This window comes from Stylophora pistillata, chromosome 7, assembly GCF_964205215.1.
Source record: "Stylophora pistillata chromosome 7, jaStyPist1.2, whole genome shotgun sequence".
NCBI classification, from domain to species: domain Eukaryota; kingdom Metazoa; phylum Cnidaria; class Anthozoa; order Scleractinia; family Pocilloporidae; genus Stylophora; species Stylophora pistillata.
In genome coordinates this window covers 14897482-14916586 of record NC_142525.1, presented here as the reverse complement: position 1 = coordinate 14916586, position 19105 = coordinate 14897482, and the positions used below count along the sequence as shown (strand labels likewise).

Below are 19105 nucleotides of genomic sequence, written 5' to 3'. Positions count from 1 at the left end.
GTTACAATTTTTTCAAAATACTTACCTCGAGCACTGAAATTTGTGATGCGTGAGGTACATGTGGTTGAAAGCTATTTTCTCTTATGTGGGACCTGATCTAGAGTCAAATCTATTACAGCCTATAAGCACTTCCACCTAATAAGTGAATTATGGAATAAAACTTTTGGGCACTCTTCATGGCGCGCCGCACAGAGCTTTGCAAATTTCACAAATATTCGCCATTTGATCGAAATCAAAGATAACGCGATCCGACCAACAGGTAAATTTGGGATCTGAGAACTTGTTACAAATCATGATATAAAACTGAAGAGCGGATTTTTATATTGAAAAATACATATCATGCGACTTTTTCGCCGTTAAGTTGAAAACATTGGTGTTCTAGAGAGGAAAGACCTGTGTTTATAGATAATAAATTATGCAAATTAGCGTTAAAACTAAGTTCAAGCATCGCGTAACCTGTCCTAGTTATATACTTACGCGATAAAGTTCTAGAACTTTCTAAAAAAGGACTAATTATAGCAACATTACAAAATATCCCAATTTTAGAAAAGATTACACAATTTACTAAAGTAAACAAGCCATGACCTTTCACGAACCTTCCAGAAGGTCATGCATGTCACGCAACATTATTTTTCGAAACAGACTCGAAACGGACGGTTTTACTGAGATTTCAGAGAGCAGCCTTACAGCTGTCGTTCAATCAGTGAAATCGCTTACTCGGCTCCCAATATTGGCCAGAGTCGCATGGTAGGTGCATTGAGGAGCAGCGGTCTGCATGTGCAGCGCTGGAGGGTCCCCGAAATAATGAGGAAAATAGACTGAATTATTTGCAGCGCTGTTGGTGGATACACTCTGATGAAGAACGCCAAACGTTGAACAGATCTCAGTCATTCGATCAACAGCGTTTTCTGAGTCGTTCGGGTTTGTTATTCTGGGTCTCCCATTGTTGACTGAAGCTAGCAATTTGACCGAGAACTGCTTGAGTATTTTGCTAAGAATCTCTCTAGCTATCTCTATGTCGCCTCTTCCTCGACGGTATTAAGGCATATCGTAGCTTTTCTAGATAGTCTTCAAATTGAAAGCTATAAAATTAGCGCCAAAACGGGGTCGGCGAAACCCTTACCTAACACCGGTCTGTGTAGCACAATTTGCGTTTTAATTAGAAGCGTGTTTTAATTAGCACGAAAAATTCAACTGAATATAATTTGCATACTAATTAGAACGCTTTTTTTTGCAATTGTCGTGTATTTTTATTGCAATTGCCATGTATTTTTTGCAACTGCCATGTATTTTTTGCAATTGCCATGTATTTTCAGACTGAGAATAGGATAATTTTTCATTCGTGGGAGCAGAGTTTTTTTCTAACTTGGCATGAATTTTTTTTTTAATAGAATGTAATAAGAACATTAGAACATCTAAAACACATTTCAATTAGAACAATTTTTTCTGTACTTGTAACGCATTTTCTTTGCAATTAGAATTCAACTGAAGAGTTTAGAAAATAAATGCGAAAAAGAGCATAAATATTTCACAAAGTTAGCATCTAATATGTAAACTGAGGACAAAAATCTTCAGTTTAGAACATATCTATATAATTGGAAAGAAAAATTTCTAAACAGCATTTTTGTGCCCTTTGGCGCCTCATACTTCAAAGGCAAGGTATTTTTGGAGTTTATGGCGATTTTCATCTCCCACGAAGCGCTGATTAAGTAAAACAGCTCTGTTTGTTTTGCACGCTTATCATCAACCACAGAGAAGTGGACATCGAAGATCTTACCAGTAATATATCCTTAACCTCTCTTCAGTAGCAAGAGATGTTTTTTTTTTCGGCAAGACGCAACAGAGCTCGTTTTCCTAACAGGCTCTTTTATCCTATGCTGGATTATTTTTCCCTTCTTCGAAACTTTGTTTACTTCGCTGTAATTCAATTAAAATTCGTTGGGATCTACACCAGTTTTCACACAACATTTACTGACTTAACTGCGCAAGCATTCATGCGGTAGTGTTTGTTTATCGGAAAGATGTCTGCTAAACCCCTAAATTGTTCTCTTTACGAAATAGTACAGACTCTGTGTAGGTCTAGTAGGGAAGAAACGAAGCACGTTTTGCTCTCCGACTGCAACGCAGATATATCCGCCCATTTAGTTAGCTGCCACTTATCCAAATGCAGCGCTATTACAGAAGCCGAGCTAATCAAGGCAAGAACGGGAATACAACATTTGTCGAGAAGTCAACTCGCGGGTATAACAATCTGCCCGAGGCACCGACACTCACTAGGAAGATTCTGGAGGGGTCCAAGATCCTGCCAATACCCTGCCCACACCGGGAAAACCATAAGTGTGTCGGGCAGCCACGTTGTAAATTTCCAAATGGCCGACCAAGTTAAACTTATATTTGGCGTAATCGCTGCGGTTGGATCACGTAAGTACCATAAGCCTTAACTTGTGGTTCGCTAGTTCTATTTTCAAGCCCTGCACTCCTACAAGTCTACCTTTACCATGCACTACTCCTAAAAGTTTCTGTTATTGTTGCTCACATTTCAACTTTCCCGTAACTCATACTAAACTGCCGAATAAATGTCTTCCTTTTTCTAAATATTTTTGGTTTTCTTTGTTTTCTTTCTGTTTTTTGTTTTCTTTTTTTTTTTTTTTTTTTTGTTATACTGGCCTGCGTGGCTGGCAACTTAGTGAGCGGCAATATTCTGGAGCGGTGGATCGGGTGTGTAAATTTCTTCCCATTCCCCTCGCGTCGACGCACCTTACCGCTCAAGAATACTCTTCCTTTAAACACATAGACAAGGAAGTCAGCTGGTCAGGCCTGTAATATTATACATTACGATCGCGAGTTATTAATCGTTTGCACTAATCTATAGCTGTCTGCGCCACTTGCCGGAAGAAGCATGCTGAACGATTGTTGAGTTTAAGATGGCGGGGTTCTGCAGAAGGTTCACAAGACCAAGAGGGAGCAGTTTCTGAAAGGTTTGTTGGATCTATTTATTTTCCCTGAGATTCCGTACTTTTCTCACTATGTATTTAGCTTGCGCATGCCACGTCAACCATGTACACTAGGCAAGGAACTCAGAAAAATAATGTGTTAGTAGCTGTGGAGTAAACTCGATATGAAAACAACACTGCTGGAAAAAAGATGAAACCCTTCTTTTTTTCGCAGATTAACCCCTATATATGCCTTTCCGTTTTACTGAGTCTTTCAATAAAAAGAGGCATTATAGCTGATAAAGCATGTTCAGAAATGCTCGTTTACCTTTCCCGTTGTTAGTGAGACTGTGTTATCTCTCAGACCAGCCAGATCGGATGCGAAAGCTGCTATACAAGCACATTCAGCCGAAATGGAGACCACTCCATTCCGTCATTTTCTCACTCCAAAGCCTTGCTCTAGTCCCGGCTGGGATCCAGGGAGTGTTCAAGCAACCTCTCTTCAGAGCACAGACACAGAGATTCTCAGCACTTACAACGCAGCTATGGATAAAATTGCCAGCAATATTACTTGCACTCGACTACTACTAACTTCACAACTGGACTCATGGCATGAAAGCACTACAGCACAACGACGATATTGCATCCACAAAGCGGCTGAAGACTGCATGTTGGTGTGCGATGTGATAGCCCCAAACGACGGTAAGCGGCTTTTTCATGCCTTGGTATCTCCAGGTGAAGAAAAGAATGATAAAGTAGTAGCCGATGACGTGCTGAAAGCTTTGATGACCGCTTACAGGAATGCTGAAGCCAAAAGCACCAAAACGCAAACTCATAGCCTTTATGCCTATAAGTATTCGATTAGCACCTTAAAGAAACTTCACTCACCATACGATAAGTTGTCAACTCGTCAGATACAAAGAGCGCGGTGTCGTGCAAAAACAATAGGTCCTGGAAGAGTGCCTGAGAAGAAAAAACATCATCGTGTGCGCATTGATATGAGTAAAATGGACCATTTTATCGAGTTCATTAATCGTCCATATTTTTACTAGGACGTGTCTTACGGAACTAGGTCGCTGCAGTTAGACAGTGGTGACACCATTGAGATGCCGAACGTCATGCGTACAGTGACGTGCTCTACAATGATTAGCCAGTACATGCAATTCTGTCCGGAGGAGACGTTTGAACCTCTAGGTCGCTCCACCTTATTCAAGATTCTTGAAGTCAGAGAAGCCTCACAGAGAAAGTCATTGCAAGGCCTCAACAACACTGCTGCTGATGGTTCAGCTGGCTTCCATAAAATTAAAATGATAGTCGAAGACTTAGAGAAAGGGGGAATGAAAAGGCAATGGGGCGCTGAAGTCAAAGAAAGGCTGAAAAAAGTAAAACGCTACTTGAAGACTGATTTTCGCGTTCATTGCAATCCAGAGGAGGCTGTATGTCCTGATCATTGCTGTAAGCTCGCTCTTAGTGATGAACAAGATCTCGACTTCCAGGAAAATTGTTCCCACCAACACACAGAAAACTGTAAGGAGTGTCAAAATCTGCGAAATGTCCTTGATGAAGTCGAAGACAAAATTCGAGGATCGTCTTGGAGACCTTACAGCAGCGAGCAACGAGATGATCTCCTCTATGACTTCAAGCTGGCAAAAACCGACGTTTTGCAGTGGAAGGCTCACGTTGTTCGCTCCATAAACCAGGAGGCAGCAAAGCAAGATCAGCTGAAGATGATAAGCACCAGTCAAGACTGTGCATTAGTCATAATGGACTGGGCAATTAAATTTATCCAGCTTAGATTTCGTGAGAAGCAGTCCGATTGGTTCGGCAAGAGAGAAATGAGTTGGCACATCTCGACAGTGATCACAAGTGATCCAAACCACAAAGGAAAACTAGAACTGCAGTCCTATGCCCATCTTTTTGACACATGTCAGCAGGATTGGTTCGCCGTGTGTTCCATCATAGAGAGTACACTAAAAGAAATTAAGACCAAGAAGCTCCACATCACTCGAGTTTACCTAAGGTCCGATGAAGCTGGCTGTTATCATAATAATTCTCTCATTGCCGCAGCAAGAGGCATTGGTCAGCGAGCAGGTATTGAAGTCTTTCGGTATGACTTTTCAGAGCCACAGTATGGCAAGGATGTGTGTGATCGTATCCTGTGCCCAATGAAAACATGCATCCGACGTTTCTGCAACGAAGGACACGACATTCTAACAGCGGGAGACATGAGAAAGGCGCTCTCTGAGAAACCAGTGAAAGGTACATCCGCGTGCGTATGCGAATTTGACGAGTCTAAGAGAACCTTAGAAGGGAACAAGATAGATGGTTTTAGCAAGCTACACAACATCCAGTTTGGGGAAAACAGTATACGTGCGTGGAGGTCGTACGGAATAGGGCGTGGCAAGGAGATTTCTCACGACCAGCTAGTTTCAAATGACCAAGGTGACACCACTCTCGTTGTAAGTAAGGAGTTCTTCCCTTTTCACAATGCACGTGTGTATGAATACACAGTTCCTGGAACAGAGGGTTCAAATGAGGACGATGATTTTGACGATTCAAAGATGGACATTTTTGAATGTTCGAAGCCTGGATGCGTGAAGAGTTTCCAAACGTTTTCAGAGCTCGAGTTACATTTGAACGTAGGGGACCATTGTGTGAAGAATGAAAGGCTGTCAGAAACAGTATATGATAAACTCCGTATAGATTGGGCAGAGAGGTTTACTACGTCAGTCAGCATCACTGACGAACCACAGTGCGAAAATAGTACCCACCAGGTTGTACGTGACTCAATACCTCCAGGAAACACTATCAGTATGGGCTGGGCCCTACCCAAGCCACGAGCAGGTTCCACTAGATTCGGTGACAAAGTTAAGAATTATCTAACAGCAAAGTTTGATCTAGGCGAACAATCAGGGCTAAAAGCTGACCCTTAGCAAGTTTCAAATGATATGCGAAAGGCAAGAGACGAGCAGAACAATAGGTTGTTTGACGGAGACGAGTTGCATACCAAGAGCCAAGCGCAGGGGTTTTTCTCTCGCCTTCAGCAAACAGAAAAAGGCAGCGAACACCCTCAGAAATCGAGCAAAATCCGAAGGAACTGTCCCTAGAGGAAGAAGCTGAACGACAACGGCTGATGGAACACATCCTTAATGAACTAAAGCCACAGCACCCTCTGTCTTACGATGCCTTTACTCTGTGCGAGTGCGCAAAGGAGAATAAGCTTAGTCTTTTTAATGTAGCAATGCTCTAAGAAATCGTCTTTTTATGAAGTACCATTTAAATCAAGAGACAGGAAAAAAGACTTTATTGAGCAACTGTTGTAATTTATACAGGAATGCCAATGCTTTAATGAAACTATATCGGAAGCTGCATAGCCCAGGAAAACAAATGGTGGTGCCTGTGGAGTGATTTTTTTTAAAACAATTGGCACAGCCTCAAAGTAACCTGATAAACAGTTGTACTCAGCGAATTGACGTACTCACTTCTGAGAAAATTCGCGAAAGTCTCTCAAAATTTGTCGTTATTAAGTTTGTGGCGATGTTCTTAACTCGCAAAAAATTAAAAGAGAAAAAAGAAAGGAAAAAGTACTACCCTGACCGTGGGAGATGTTAATAGCATTTACGCGTAAATATAGGTTTGTGATTTTCTTAATTTCGAGAAATTAATGATATCTGAATTTTGGAGGATTTATTAAAATGCCAGTTTGAATCATTTGTATTATTTTTCAATTTCTCCCGGCAGGATTCTCCTACTCTCGATGGCTCAATCATATTGCATATCTTCGGGATTCGCGTGTGGTTTGACGACAAGACAAACCTCTGAAACTAGATGTTGCGTGACCAGGCGTAACTGACTCAGTATGTGATTACTTGCTAACTCCTTTTAACAAATGGTAAACACCACAGCGTACACTATTGAGTTATGGATGCACGCGGGAGGTTGCTAAGCACGAAAGAAGCGTAAGCTTCTTGAGTGCTTAGCAAACCTCCCAAGTGCATCCATAACTCAATAGTGTACGCTGTGGTGTTTACCATTTGTTTTATAACATAACACTGATACATTGTAGCTACAGAGTTCCGTTTTATTTAACAAATCTTACGCGACCAGAAAAAACAAGCGCGCGCGGAAAAATAGTCTTTGCATTTGCTCACGTCAGCAAAGTACACCCATGGGCAAATGGGGGACGCTAAATTGACCAATCAGAGCGCGCGCTTTACTTTGGTTATGTTATAATATGAGTTTCATAACATTTTTGTCCTTGTTAACGGTCATTTCAAGATATGTTCGTGAGTCATTCAGCATTTCGAGTAGTTTATCAGCGTAGTATGTACGGTCCATAACTACGACTGCTCCTCCTTTGTCAGCTTTGAAGATAAGTATTTCATAGTGATCTCTAAGATCCTGTAAGGCATTATGTTCCTCTTTGATTAAATTGGAACGTTTGATGTCTTTCGCTTGTAATTCTTCAAGTGGAATTTTGTGAGGAAATCTACATAATTCTCTAGGGTTAAGTTCCTGTAGGGCAATATGTTATTAGGCCAGCAGATCTCAAATTCAGGCCCATAGTAGCTGGTCCTAGATGTCCAACTTGTAGGCTCAGTAACTTTGTAGACATCCTTATCAAGCCGTTTACTTAACATGTCCGAAGTTATCTGAGGGACACTATCGATTTCCTCAATCGTTTGACAAAGACAGTACCTGATAGTACAATGTTAGTCTCCTTTGACGTGACCAGCTTGTACACGAGCATCAATCACGAACAAGAATACAAAGTAAACAGCCAGAGAGCCTTAACTCGCGCCTCCAGGTTAGCTCAATAGATAGATCGCTGGACTATTGTGCGGGAGGTCGAGGGCTCGAGGCCCGGCCGGACCAACACTCAGAGTCTTAAAATAACTGAGAAGGATATGCTACCTTCGCATAACATCAAGAAATGGTTAGATATTCTAGTCTTTTCGGATTGGGGCGAATAAATGGAGGTCTCGTCTCCTGCAGGGTTAGGGGCAGGAGACGTTAATTTCCCACGCGCGAGATTACTGTGAGGTGGATGTCCTCCCCTGGGGTGGGATGGGCGGGTAACAGGACCCCCGTTGATACCAGTGTTTACTACACTGAAGGGGCTATCCTGTATAAATAAAGATGTCTACTCAACTCACGTTTCAGCAAAGAATATACTATCGATTCAATCCTTTTAACATTGACAGATAATACTTTAATCTTTGATGTTAGGATATTCCTTCAAAAGAAAGGTACTGCAATGGGAACGAAAAGAATATTCCTTCAAAAGAAAGGTACTGCAATGGGAACGAAAATGGCTCCCAGTTACGCAACCCTTGTTCTAGGGTATCTGGAGAACAAATTATACAGCTAGGTCTCTAATAAAATGGGAGAAGAAATAAGCCATTATGTTTACTTAAACTGGAGTATATTCTTGGATGACTGTTACATAAACTGGCCTTACGGTGAGGATAAATAAAAGGAGCTTCATGATATTCTAAACAGCCTAGACGACAGCATTCAACTTACTGCTGAAACTAGTTGCAAAGAACTTCTGTTCGTTGATGTGATGATAAGAAAAGACAATACTCACCTAACAACTGATATTTATTATAAACCGACGGATTCATTCCAATACCTCCCATATACATCCAGCCATCCAAGACACACTAAAAATAACATACCATACAACCTGGCTCAGATGATATGTATGACTATTGAGGACCAGGACATAAGGAAACGGCGCCTCCACGATCTCAGACAAACCCTGCTGAGGAAACAATATCCAGCTGAGATCATTGATTACGGTGTAAACAAGGGCCTTACCTAAACAACAGAAGAGTTAAGCATGGTGAGAGAGAGCAAGCTACCGAAAATAACCTCCCTTGTCTGGTAACAACTTATAATCCCAACAATCCACAAGTATTTCAGCTAGTCAGGAAAACACTTGCCATGTTGAACCAAAACTCCTCATTAAAATCCATTACGAGCAAGACTAAAGTAATTCACAGTCAGCGACAACCCAGAAACCTAAAACGGATGCTAACAGACTCCTATTTCTCCAAGGAAAAGGACACTGATCTGGAAGTTAAAATTTGTGAAACAAAACATTGTGGAACATGCCTCTATTTAAAACAGGGTAAAGAATTCACCTTCTCCACCACCAATGAAACATTTCGAATATAACACTCTATGAACTGTACCTCGACGAACTTGATTTACGTAATAACATGTGCAGGATGTGGACATAATTATATAGGAGAAACGGGTGATGTCCTGAGAAATAGAGTGACAGTTCATAAAAAATAAATTAGAGACCCACACACACGCATGCTGGGAGTCAGCAAGCATATTGATGAATGTGCTGCAGGATTAACCCCTCTGTTCACTGTCTTTCTGTTTTACAAGATACTCAGCCACTCTGAGGTTATGAGAAAAAACAAAGAGAAGTTTTTATTTCAAAATATAAACCTGTTCTTAATGACTTGAAGTATGCTAATTGCTCGCGCATGCTTTGAATTACAATAGCCATCAATATTGTAATTACAATTAGATCTGTGATGTAATAAGTCAATAAACACACTTTGCTATGCCTGAAGAGCTGCCACAGCGGTGAATTGCGTAGCACAAAAGCAAAGTAAAAAGAGACTTGTTTTTCATTAGTTTTAATATCTTCATTCGACACAGAAGTTTACAGTTTCTTCAGTTATCTAGAAATATAAATATATAAGTCGTTAATGGAACTCTCAGGCCAACAAAGGTGCACGGCGCCAGGAGGATCAATAAATATTCGCAGTCCAAACCTCACAGCCAACACGAACGTAGAAAGTTTAAAAAAATTGCGAGGATGGACAACTTCTTACGTAAAAAATATAAAAAATTTTAATAAAAAACCTTTCGGTCAGAGACCTTCAGTTATTTACAACTTTTGAAATAAAAAAAGAGCATTAGGATCGAAGTGCTAATGATTACGTAATTACAGATAAGGGTTTGTTTCTTGTATTTTGACCATTGCTTTCTTTGTAATTAGATTTTTTGTTTATTAGCACCAGTTCATTAGTCGTTATCTGTAATTACGTAATCATTAGCACTTCGATCCTATTTAATGCTCTTTTTTTATTTCAAAAGTTGTAAATAACTGAAGAAAGTCTCAGACCGAAACGTTTTGTATTAAAATTTTTTATATTTTTTACGTCAGAAGTTGTCCATCCTCGCAATTTTTTAAACTTTCTACGAAATATGAATATATAAATATATATATTAAATCAAACCACTTCAGGACTTCAGGAATGATTCATCGTTTTATTGCTGCGACAGTCCTGTTTCGTATGGTCTAATGTTGACCACACTCATTAGGCAACATCTACGAATGACCGTTATATTTGAATGCTGGCAGTTAAATTCAATGACATGGTTGCTATGGTGCTTTCTATTTTGTTGCGCGCGCCAAATAAAGGTTTTTAAGTACATATCTATTCCTGTGGGGGCACGAGGATGCTAATTCATTGCGTTTGTTGAGGGTGCATAAATCTTTCCTGCAGATTATTACAAATTTTTCATAAAGATACAAACTACATTTCTTGTTGACATTGTTGTAAGTTTTGCATTTTCTGATTACTTTCCACATTGTGCTGAAAGGTATCTTGGCTAGCTCCCAGCAAGACCGCCACATCACCCGCGCCAAAAAGTCACTTCTCTACCACCAAAACACGCCATGGATAAAAAAGAACACCGAAACCATGTTGGATGTGACAATGGGATCGTACGATGGTGCCGAAACTTGCGAGCTAATAGGATCCTACATGGTATCCTTAATCACCGCCAGCTTCAAAGACCAAGTAGGGCTCTACCATGACGATGGTTTAGTAGTCTGTAAAGCCACACCAAGAGAAATTGAAAAAATCAAACAGCAAGTGACCAATGTATTGAAATCGAATGGCCTAAAAATCACGATCGAGGCGAACAAAAACACCATTCACTTCCTAGACGTAACCTTTGACCTCAAGAACGGAACCTACAAACCATTTCTGAAACCGAACAATAAAGTACTTCCTATTCATCGACAGAGCAACCAACCCCCAACGCTACTTAAGAACATCCCAGAAAACTTTAACAAAAGACTGGCGAGCATCTCATGTAACGAAAAAGTTTTCTAAAAAGCCATTCCCCCGTACCAAAAGGCACTCGCTGATAGTGGGTATACACACAAATTATCATACAACCCGCAAACTACCCAAACATCAGCGAGAAACCACAGGAGAAATCGCCAAAGAAACATCACTTGGTACAGCCCCCCATGGAACTCCAGCGTCAAAACAAACCTAGGAGCGAAGTTCCTCAACATTGTTGTACAATGTTTCCCGAAGGAGCACCCACTTTACAAGATCTTCAATAGACATACGCTCAAACTCAGCTACTCTTGTATGCCAAACATGAAATCCATCATCGCGTCGCATAACAAAACACTTCTTTCAGCTCACACCCCGACCCCAACGCAACAACCCAGCAAGGAATGTAATTGCCGTACTAAAGAAGAATGCCCCCTTGAAGGAAAATGCCTTCAAACGAACGTTGTTTACCGAGCAATCGTAACAACCGACACAACAACAGAATTCTACGTCGGACTTGCAACAAACTTCAAAAAGCGTTACAGAAACCACAAAGCATCCTTCCTTAACGCCAACAAAAGAAACGCCACTGAACTATCAAAGCACGTATGGAAATTGAAAGAAACCAAGGTACCTTTCAGCACAAAGTGGAAAGTAATCAGAAAATGCAAAACTTACAACAATGTCAACAAGAAATGTAGTTTGTATCTTTATGAAAAATTTTTAGTAATCTGCAGGAAAGATTTATGCACCCTTAACAAACGTAATGAATTAGCATCCTCGTTCCCCCACAGGAATAGGTATATACTTAAAAACCTTTATTTGGCGCGCGCAACAAAATAGAAAGCACCTTAGCAACCATGGCTTTGAATTTAACCGCCAGCATTCAAATGTAACGGTCATTCGTTGATGTTGCTTGATGAGTGTGGTCAACCTTAGACCATACGAAACAGGACTGTCGCAGCCATAAAACGATGAATCACTCCTGAAGTCCTGAACTGGTTTGATTTAATATACAATGCTCCTCCAAGAGTTGAGCGCTCTTTGAAATCCATTCACCACAACGAAATAGTAAAGAGTACATATATATATATAATCCACATACAGTAGAGAAAACAGAAATCGTGTTATTTTCTATCAGTCCATATTTATGGCCTTCTTGCTCATGGCTTGATTAACAGCAACTCTTGCAGGTCTTCAATGCTTGCCAAACTTTCCAAGTACTTCATAATTCTCGATTACTGTAAGCTGTGCAGAAACCAGGTTTTAATTTATGGCTTTAGGTACTGTCCAAATAAATGTGACTGGCTACCCAAAGCTTAAAAGGGGACTCAGAGGATAACAGTTGTTAATTTGTTTCCTTCTAGAGCCAGCTTCTTTTTAATGACAGCCTTGGCATACTTTGTGTGTAGGAGAAATGAATAACGCTGATTCAATCGTGAAACAAGAATTTCTAAGTACACATAACAACAGCAATAAAGCTGATTGTTGAAAGCTTTGTTTTTGTTTTGTTTCTTTGTATGCTTTTCTTCGAACAATCTAACAAGTACACAATAAAACAAATTACCTTTGCTTACTTTTTAGGAGATTGACTCTTTAAGGGTCCAACTCCACCTTGCCAGTAGTCTTCCCTCTGGCAGGCTCTACTATGCCATTTGCCATCTCCTCAAGTGAGAAGAGATTGGCAAAAACCTTAGAGCATATATTTTTTAAATCCCCACTAGGGGGGAGTAATAAGAGGTTGGTTTCATTGTACATCTAAAATGAAATGTAACATATTAGGAGACTAGTATCATGATTGGAAAATAATAACCTCAGTGTATAAATAAGTATCATGATCTATTGTCTACAATAAAATTGTTTCCATAAGGTCGTAGTTGTAGCAAGTATGATAAATATTGTAAGAAATAGACAAATTTTTTGAGAGACATGTTTCGGAATGCTTATGCCATCTTCAATCAATGAGTAACTGAACGTGAGTAATTATATAACAGTCAAGTAGATGAATAAAATATTGACAGTATGATGTAATACAAAAGCGGGTACTAATTACAACGTGACACCAAACATCAAAGGTGTGAACTAGAGTGTAATTGTTAAGTTCAGGTTTGATCTTATTTATATAGAAAGCTTCTTTGAGTTTTAAATCAGTTGAGTTGTTAGCAGAATCCAGAATACTAAAGCAATAAGGGAGTATTTGTTCTTACAAGAAGATGTGTTGAAATGCTTAAAAATATGCGAGATTTTATCTCTTTCCGTGTGCTACCAAATCAACAACACCTCTTCCGGCCTTCAAAACGATCTACAAAATCAACAACAAACGTATCAAACGTATCTTCAAAATCAACAACACCTCTTCCGGCCTTGAAAACCATCTTAAAAAACTTTTCGACACTTTAAAACGTAATTCTTTTCCTTCGCATATTATTGAAAGAACTTTCAAGCGGTATCTTGACAGGTCCTCCTCTCAAAATAGCCGGAACATTGATGAAAATAATACACGTTACTTTAAACTCCCTCATGTCGGCTATTATTTTAAAGTAACAAACCTTAAACTCTGACAACTCACTAAGCGCTTTTGTAAATCGGACCTAAATATCAAACTAGTTTTCACTTCTTTTAAAATTCAAAACATGTTCAGTGTACGTTAACGATCGTACTCCTGATGCTCTAAAATCCATGGTAGTTTGTGAATTGTCTTGTGCGGGATGTAATTCCCGTTATATTGACGAAACTACAAGGATGAGGGAGCACACAGAAAGCGACAAAAACTGGCATATTTTTAAGCATTTCAACACATCTCCTTCTTGTAAGAACAAATACTCCCTTTCTTGCTTTAGTATTCTGGATTCTGCTAACAACTCAACTGATTTAAAACTCAAAGAAGCTTTTTATACAAATAAGATCAAACCTGAACTTAACAAACAATTACGGCATTGTAACACTTTTCTAGCGTTTTAGTTCACACCTTTGATGTTTGGTGTCACGTTGTAATTAGTACCCGCTTATGTATTATTATTATATAGCGCATAGAGGATATTACATGGCCGCTTGGGGATACGAATTTTATCTTCACGTGCTGAAAGTATCTCTCACTCATTCGCTGCGCTCACTCGTGAGAGATACTTTCAGCAAGAGAAGACAAAATTCGTATCCCCAAGCGGCCATGTAATGTTCTGTTTATTATATAGATACTGATGAAATTTCCACATAAAAGACAACTTTTTTTATTCCTTTTCGAAACAGCAATTGGGTAATTAGGTTGATAACCATGGCCACACCAATATCCTCACACATGAAAGATAAAAATAGTATCTTCACTACACGCGGTGAAGATATGATTTTTTAGTAAAAGAAGAAATCCTGGTACTTCATCAGTATCTATATAATAAATACATTAAAAATACGGTAGGTTTAAAATATACATAAAATAGGAATAAAGGAGGAAAAAACTTGAAAAAATAGGAATCAAATACCTATAAAATAGACATAAAACAGGGATAAAATAGACATAAAACAGGGATAAAATAAGTAAAAAATCTTGAAAAATAGGGCCTCGTGTATGTGTCATGTAAGGTAAAAGAGTTAAAATAGCACTTCCAATGTCTGGATCCAGATTAAAGTGGCTATAAAATAGGTTGAAAATAGGTGACCATCAAAAAGGCATGTCCCATTCCTCAGCCTAGGATTATCACTTTTGTGTTCTAAGTTGTAGCAATTTTCCCATTGCAAACGATTTAATGATCAGTACTTCATATATTTATGCAACAACCTCTATCTAGATTAGATTGCATGCAATACATGAAATTATATAAATTTGTCACTCAGGAAAGACCAAGTTTTAAGCAATGCCATTAATTTAATTCAGTCTTCAATCTGTATCCAAAGGAAGTGACAACAAGTACTTTCAGTTTACATAGAAATGATAGGATACAAATTTTTCGTAAACAATAGAATTTTTTCGTAAACAGAATTAAAGTAGAATTAAAATTTTATAAAGCAAAGTAAGTTCTTGCATTTAGCAAGCTGCAGTGCCTTCCTCTTTGTGGTTTCTCTTTTTAGAGCCACTGTATGTTTTCCTGTACTCTGAAATAAAAAAAAAAACAACAATTATCAATAACTGATATTTCATCCACTAGTAGATAATTTACTAGTCAGAAAGATTTGCCATATAATTCCCTTGTGATTCAGGCTTCATGGATGCAAAACGATGTAATTTACTGAATTGAACAGCTTTCGATGACTTTTCTATACTGCTTCAGTTAAAACTTAAGGCTTAAATTCATACTTCTAGGAGGAAAATTAGTCAAGTTGATATAGCTGTATTATGTGGTTTATAAAGCCAGCCAGTTACAAACATTACACCTTTAACCTCTTAAGCAGAGTTCCTTTTTCATCCAAAAGGTGTCTGCTTTCAGGAAGCTCGACCATACAAAATTGTGCTATCTTACCACAATCCCAGTCATGTAAAGGCAGCTATATAAATCTTACCTACAAAAATCGTGGGTTGGACACACTAAATTTCATTGAATTGAGTTAAGTTCTCAGAGCTTGTCTTAGCTCTGACTTCTGTGGGCTTTTCACTTGTCCAAGTTTTGCAACCATGCATAGCAAAATCTGTTCTAAGAACAAAGTTACATATACACTAAGAATAATTTAATGCAAGCAGTCATTATTGACTTCATAAAGACTCTTATTGCATCAGACACAAAAACAATGCACTTCTTAGGCGGATTAGAATTGAAATTTTATGGGACAACCCTGACTGAATGAGTGATTGCATCTTGGGACATCATCACCAACGTGGCAAAGTAGAGGTCGAGAGAGCTTGGGATCAACATCACCAAGCATGCTCCCTCACCTTTGATTATTACTTTAGTTGATAGAAAAATAAACACTTCTTCTATACCAAAATTAAAAATCGAATTACAGTGATCTCGACTTTTTAGAACGATTAAAAAAGAGAGCATGGTGCAGATATGGCGCGTTTTCAATTAACGAAGGTATAATTATTTTATTTTGCTGCCCCTTCTTTCCATTTGAGAACTGTTTAGGTTTCTTTCATAGTGCATTAGCACAAAGGAGTCTGCAAACTCAGATTAAGGAAACGTTTACATAACTCATGGAAACAGATCACTCTGTAAGGTTATTTAGCCATTGAAATGCAACAAACTTTGGGGCTTCTTCTGACAACGAAAGCATCTTCACGTGTGAAATGAACTTGGAACTTTGTATAAATAAAAAACTATTTCACTTCTTTCACCATACTTGAATGATGGTGTTGTTTTCCTTTTATTGTCTTTCTTTGTGTAAAGACAGAGGCAAGATCTAAATAGAAAATGCAAAATACCAACGGAACTCTACACTTCACTGAACGAGAGACAAGGTTCATTTCGCCCGCCAAAACTAAACTCCGTGTCCCGTATGTGACCAAATAAGGAAAATCATAAGATCCCGTATATAAGCCGACTGTACTAGATGTCTGCGGAGCATGACCAAAAAAAAGGCGGACAATGATGAGGATCGTTTTTCAGCAAAAGAGCTAAAGAAGAGAAATTTGCATGGACCTTACAACCAGTATCTTTCTCAACCGGGACTAAAGATACCTCGAACAACCTGACGGCGTTGGCCGCAGAACTTTCCAAAGTCCACTGCTTTGCCCTCGGACCTCAGCATGGAGTCAATCAGTACTTAGCCATAGGGACTTTAAGATACGAGGACGCGGTAGTTTCTAGAACGTCGTAGCCGAGAAAAGCCTGGACCGAGAGCGACGTTGTAAGCCCAGGAAAAATGAAGTTAAGAGCTGCAACGCGACGAAAAACAACACAACTTGAGACGCAGCAGGTTTCGTCCAAGCTAAACGCTATGAGCTTGTTTAAAGCAGTTTGAGAAATGCTGCTTTTCTGTTTAGAAGAGGAAATTATCGATGATGAAGAATTTGCAGTCCTCTACGAGGAATATACGCCACAAGATCTTCCATTTCGTTACCGTCAATACGACACGTTTTCCCTGTTGAAAAAGGATCCTGCAGAGTGTAAAGCAGATTTTCGAGGGGAAAAGGCAGATATATATTATCCCTCATTGATGCTTTGAGAATGCCTCCAGAGTTTGTTTGCGGGAATGGCACAGTTTGCGATGCAACAAAGGGCCTCTGTATACTGCTGAAGCGATTTGCATATCCATGTCGTTATTTGGATATGATACCAATTTTTGGTAGATCAGTTCCAGAGTTAAGTATCATTAGTAATGAAATCACCGACTGGCTATATACCAACCATGGCCACAGAGTTACTCACTGGAATCATGATATTTTGAGCCCGGCAATGCCCGTTGTTTACGCCACAGCAATTTACAATAACAGAGCCGCCCTTGAAAATTGCTTTGGGTTTATAGACGGAACAATGCGCCCCATTAGCCGTCCTATACTAAACCAGAGAACCCTGTATAACGGACACAAAAGGGGTTCCTGCACTTAAATTCCAGTCTGTGGCACTTCCCAATGGTTTAATTGGTCATCTCTATGGTGCTGTGGGTAAGAAAAATTCATTTTACTACTTTTTTTTCCAGTTCTCAAACTTTTCGAATGTTATATTTCTAGAATTTTGCTTTTTATATTCAGAAGGAAGAATGCACGATGATAGGATGCTGGCCCTGTCAAATCTATACGATGAACTGAAGAATTTTGCCTTTTCCCCGACCGGAACAGAATTGGCTCTATATGGTGATCCTGAGTATCCGTTATGAGTCCATCTCCAAGCACCATTCCGCATCAGAATTTTGACTAGGGATATGCAGATTTTTAATGATTCAATGAGTGTTGTCCGTGCTTCTGTGGAATGGTTATTCGCTGATATCATTAATTATATCAAATTTCCAGACTTTAAATAGGACTTAAACATAGGACTAAGCCAGGTTGGTAAGATGTACATTGTTTGCGCACTACTTAGAAACGCCCTAACCTGTCTTTATTCCAACTCTACAGCTGAATACTTTGGCCTTGTACCCCCCAGGTTGGATGACTACTTCAGTTAGGTTTCTAATAAAGACAAAGGGAGTGCCCCTTGCTTATGGAAAGGGGGGCATCTGGGAAAACCGAAGTACTGTAAAAGTTTCGTACCCTTGTGTGAGATGATAGGTTCCAAATGGTTAGAATGTTCCTGAAGAACAGGGGTCAGGGAAATTTGACCCGGATGGGAAGTAACACAAGTTGAATCCTAAGTCATCCCATTTACTGCCTTCCTCCCCAAGAGTAGTAAGCTCTCTACAGAACCATAAGTTTGCAAACTATGAGGTCTAACACAACAACAACAAACTTTATTAAAAAATTCTACACTTGCAGAGACCAGGAATAAAGGGGAAAACGCCCCAGTTGTTATTTCAGAAGAAGTCAATTTTTAACATCATCTCCTTAAACAGGGAAGAAAGTAATAAATTTGGTAGTTGAGTACAGCAACTCGTCACCTCCCCCCACCCCAATTCATAAATAATGAAATCACTTCAGAAGAATAATTTCAATCTAGGCGGTCAACTCTAATACAACAACAACACGGGTTAAATGCTATATAATGGTTTTAAGTCTTAAGTCCAAGTGCAATTGACTTGGAAGAAGAAAAGACATTGGAAAAAGTCATTGTTACATCATCTCCAAAAGCAGGCTGTAATGTAATAAATTAAGTGGATTACATAACAGTAATTTACTACTCAACCCAGGGGAACTGGAACGACTTAGCTTAATATCAGAACAAGCTTATAAATTGCAAGGTTGGTAACAGCGATAGACATAAAAAAGGTTCCTACCTGCTTAATTTCAGGAGTTTAAAATCTGAAACAGAAGCAGCAGAAAAATACTTACAGTAATAAAAATAATCAACACTGCCTTCCAAGGCAACACAACAGTTTCTTGTTTTTTTTTGGATCTGACAAGTTACCAATGCATTTAACAATAGGAGACTAGGGGTGCATGGACAAAAGCCCTAGGTGACTTGAAAGAAAATTTGAGATGTAAGCAGCATAAAATAACTCCCTAGTATTTTTACCCCCTCACCCCTTGTTCATTGGGTATGGGTT

The 19105-nt window shown here is 39.2% G+C and overlaps 2 protein-coding genes and 1 pseudogene across 6 annotated transcripts in view; all 3 read left to right on the top strand.

Annotated features, from left to right (window-relative positions):
* The window catches only part of LOC111337285 (hemicentin-1), a 59282-nt gene extending 46746 nt beyond the window's left edge, over nucleotides 1-12536 (top strand). For 2 of the 5 annotated variants that reach the window (XM_088727704.1, XM_088727705.1), the window contains 4 exons: nucleotides 2873-2978; nucleotides 3298-3635; nucleotides 6675-6790; nucleotides 8163-8432. In XM_088727704.1, the coding sequence (XP_088583830.1) occupies nucleotides 2873-2978; nucleotides 3298-3635; nucleotides 6675-6736 (506 nt within the window). In that variant the 3' untranslated portion in view covers nucleotides 6737-6790; nucleotides 8163-8432. Of the gene's footprint in view, nucleotides 1-2872; nucleotides 2979-3297; nucleotides 3636-3985; nucleotides 4119-6674; nucleotides 6791-8162; nucleotides 8433-12405 lie in introns of those variants that run through there. The other 3 variants (XM_088727707.1, XM_088727706.1, XM_088727708.1) reach the window with 3 other exon arrangements.
* LOC111337286 (uncharacterized) lies at nucleotides 4040-6644 on the top strand. Its single transcript, XM_022943567.2, has one exon. The coding sequence runs from the start codon at nucleotides 4040-4042 to the stop codon at nucleotides 5864-5866; it is 1827 nt and encodes a 608-aa protein (XP_022799302.2). The 3' UTR covers nucleotides 5867-6644.
* A 656-nt stretch (nucleotides 12537-13192) lies between the features above and the next one.
* On the top strand, nucleotides 13193-18790 carry LOC148726781 (uncharacterized; annotated as a pseudogene).
* The last annotated feature ends 315 nt before the right edge of the window (nucleotides 18791-19105 follow it).

Coding starts and splice junctions, on each gene's coding strand:
- LOC111337286 (XM_022943567.2), top strand. CDS start 4,040: ATGCCGAACGTCATGCGTACAGTGACGTGCTCTACAATGATTAGCCAG.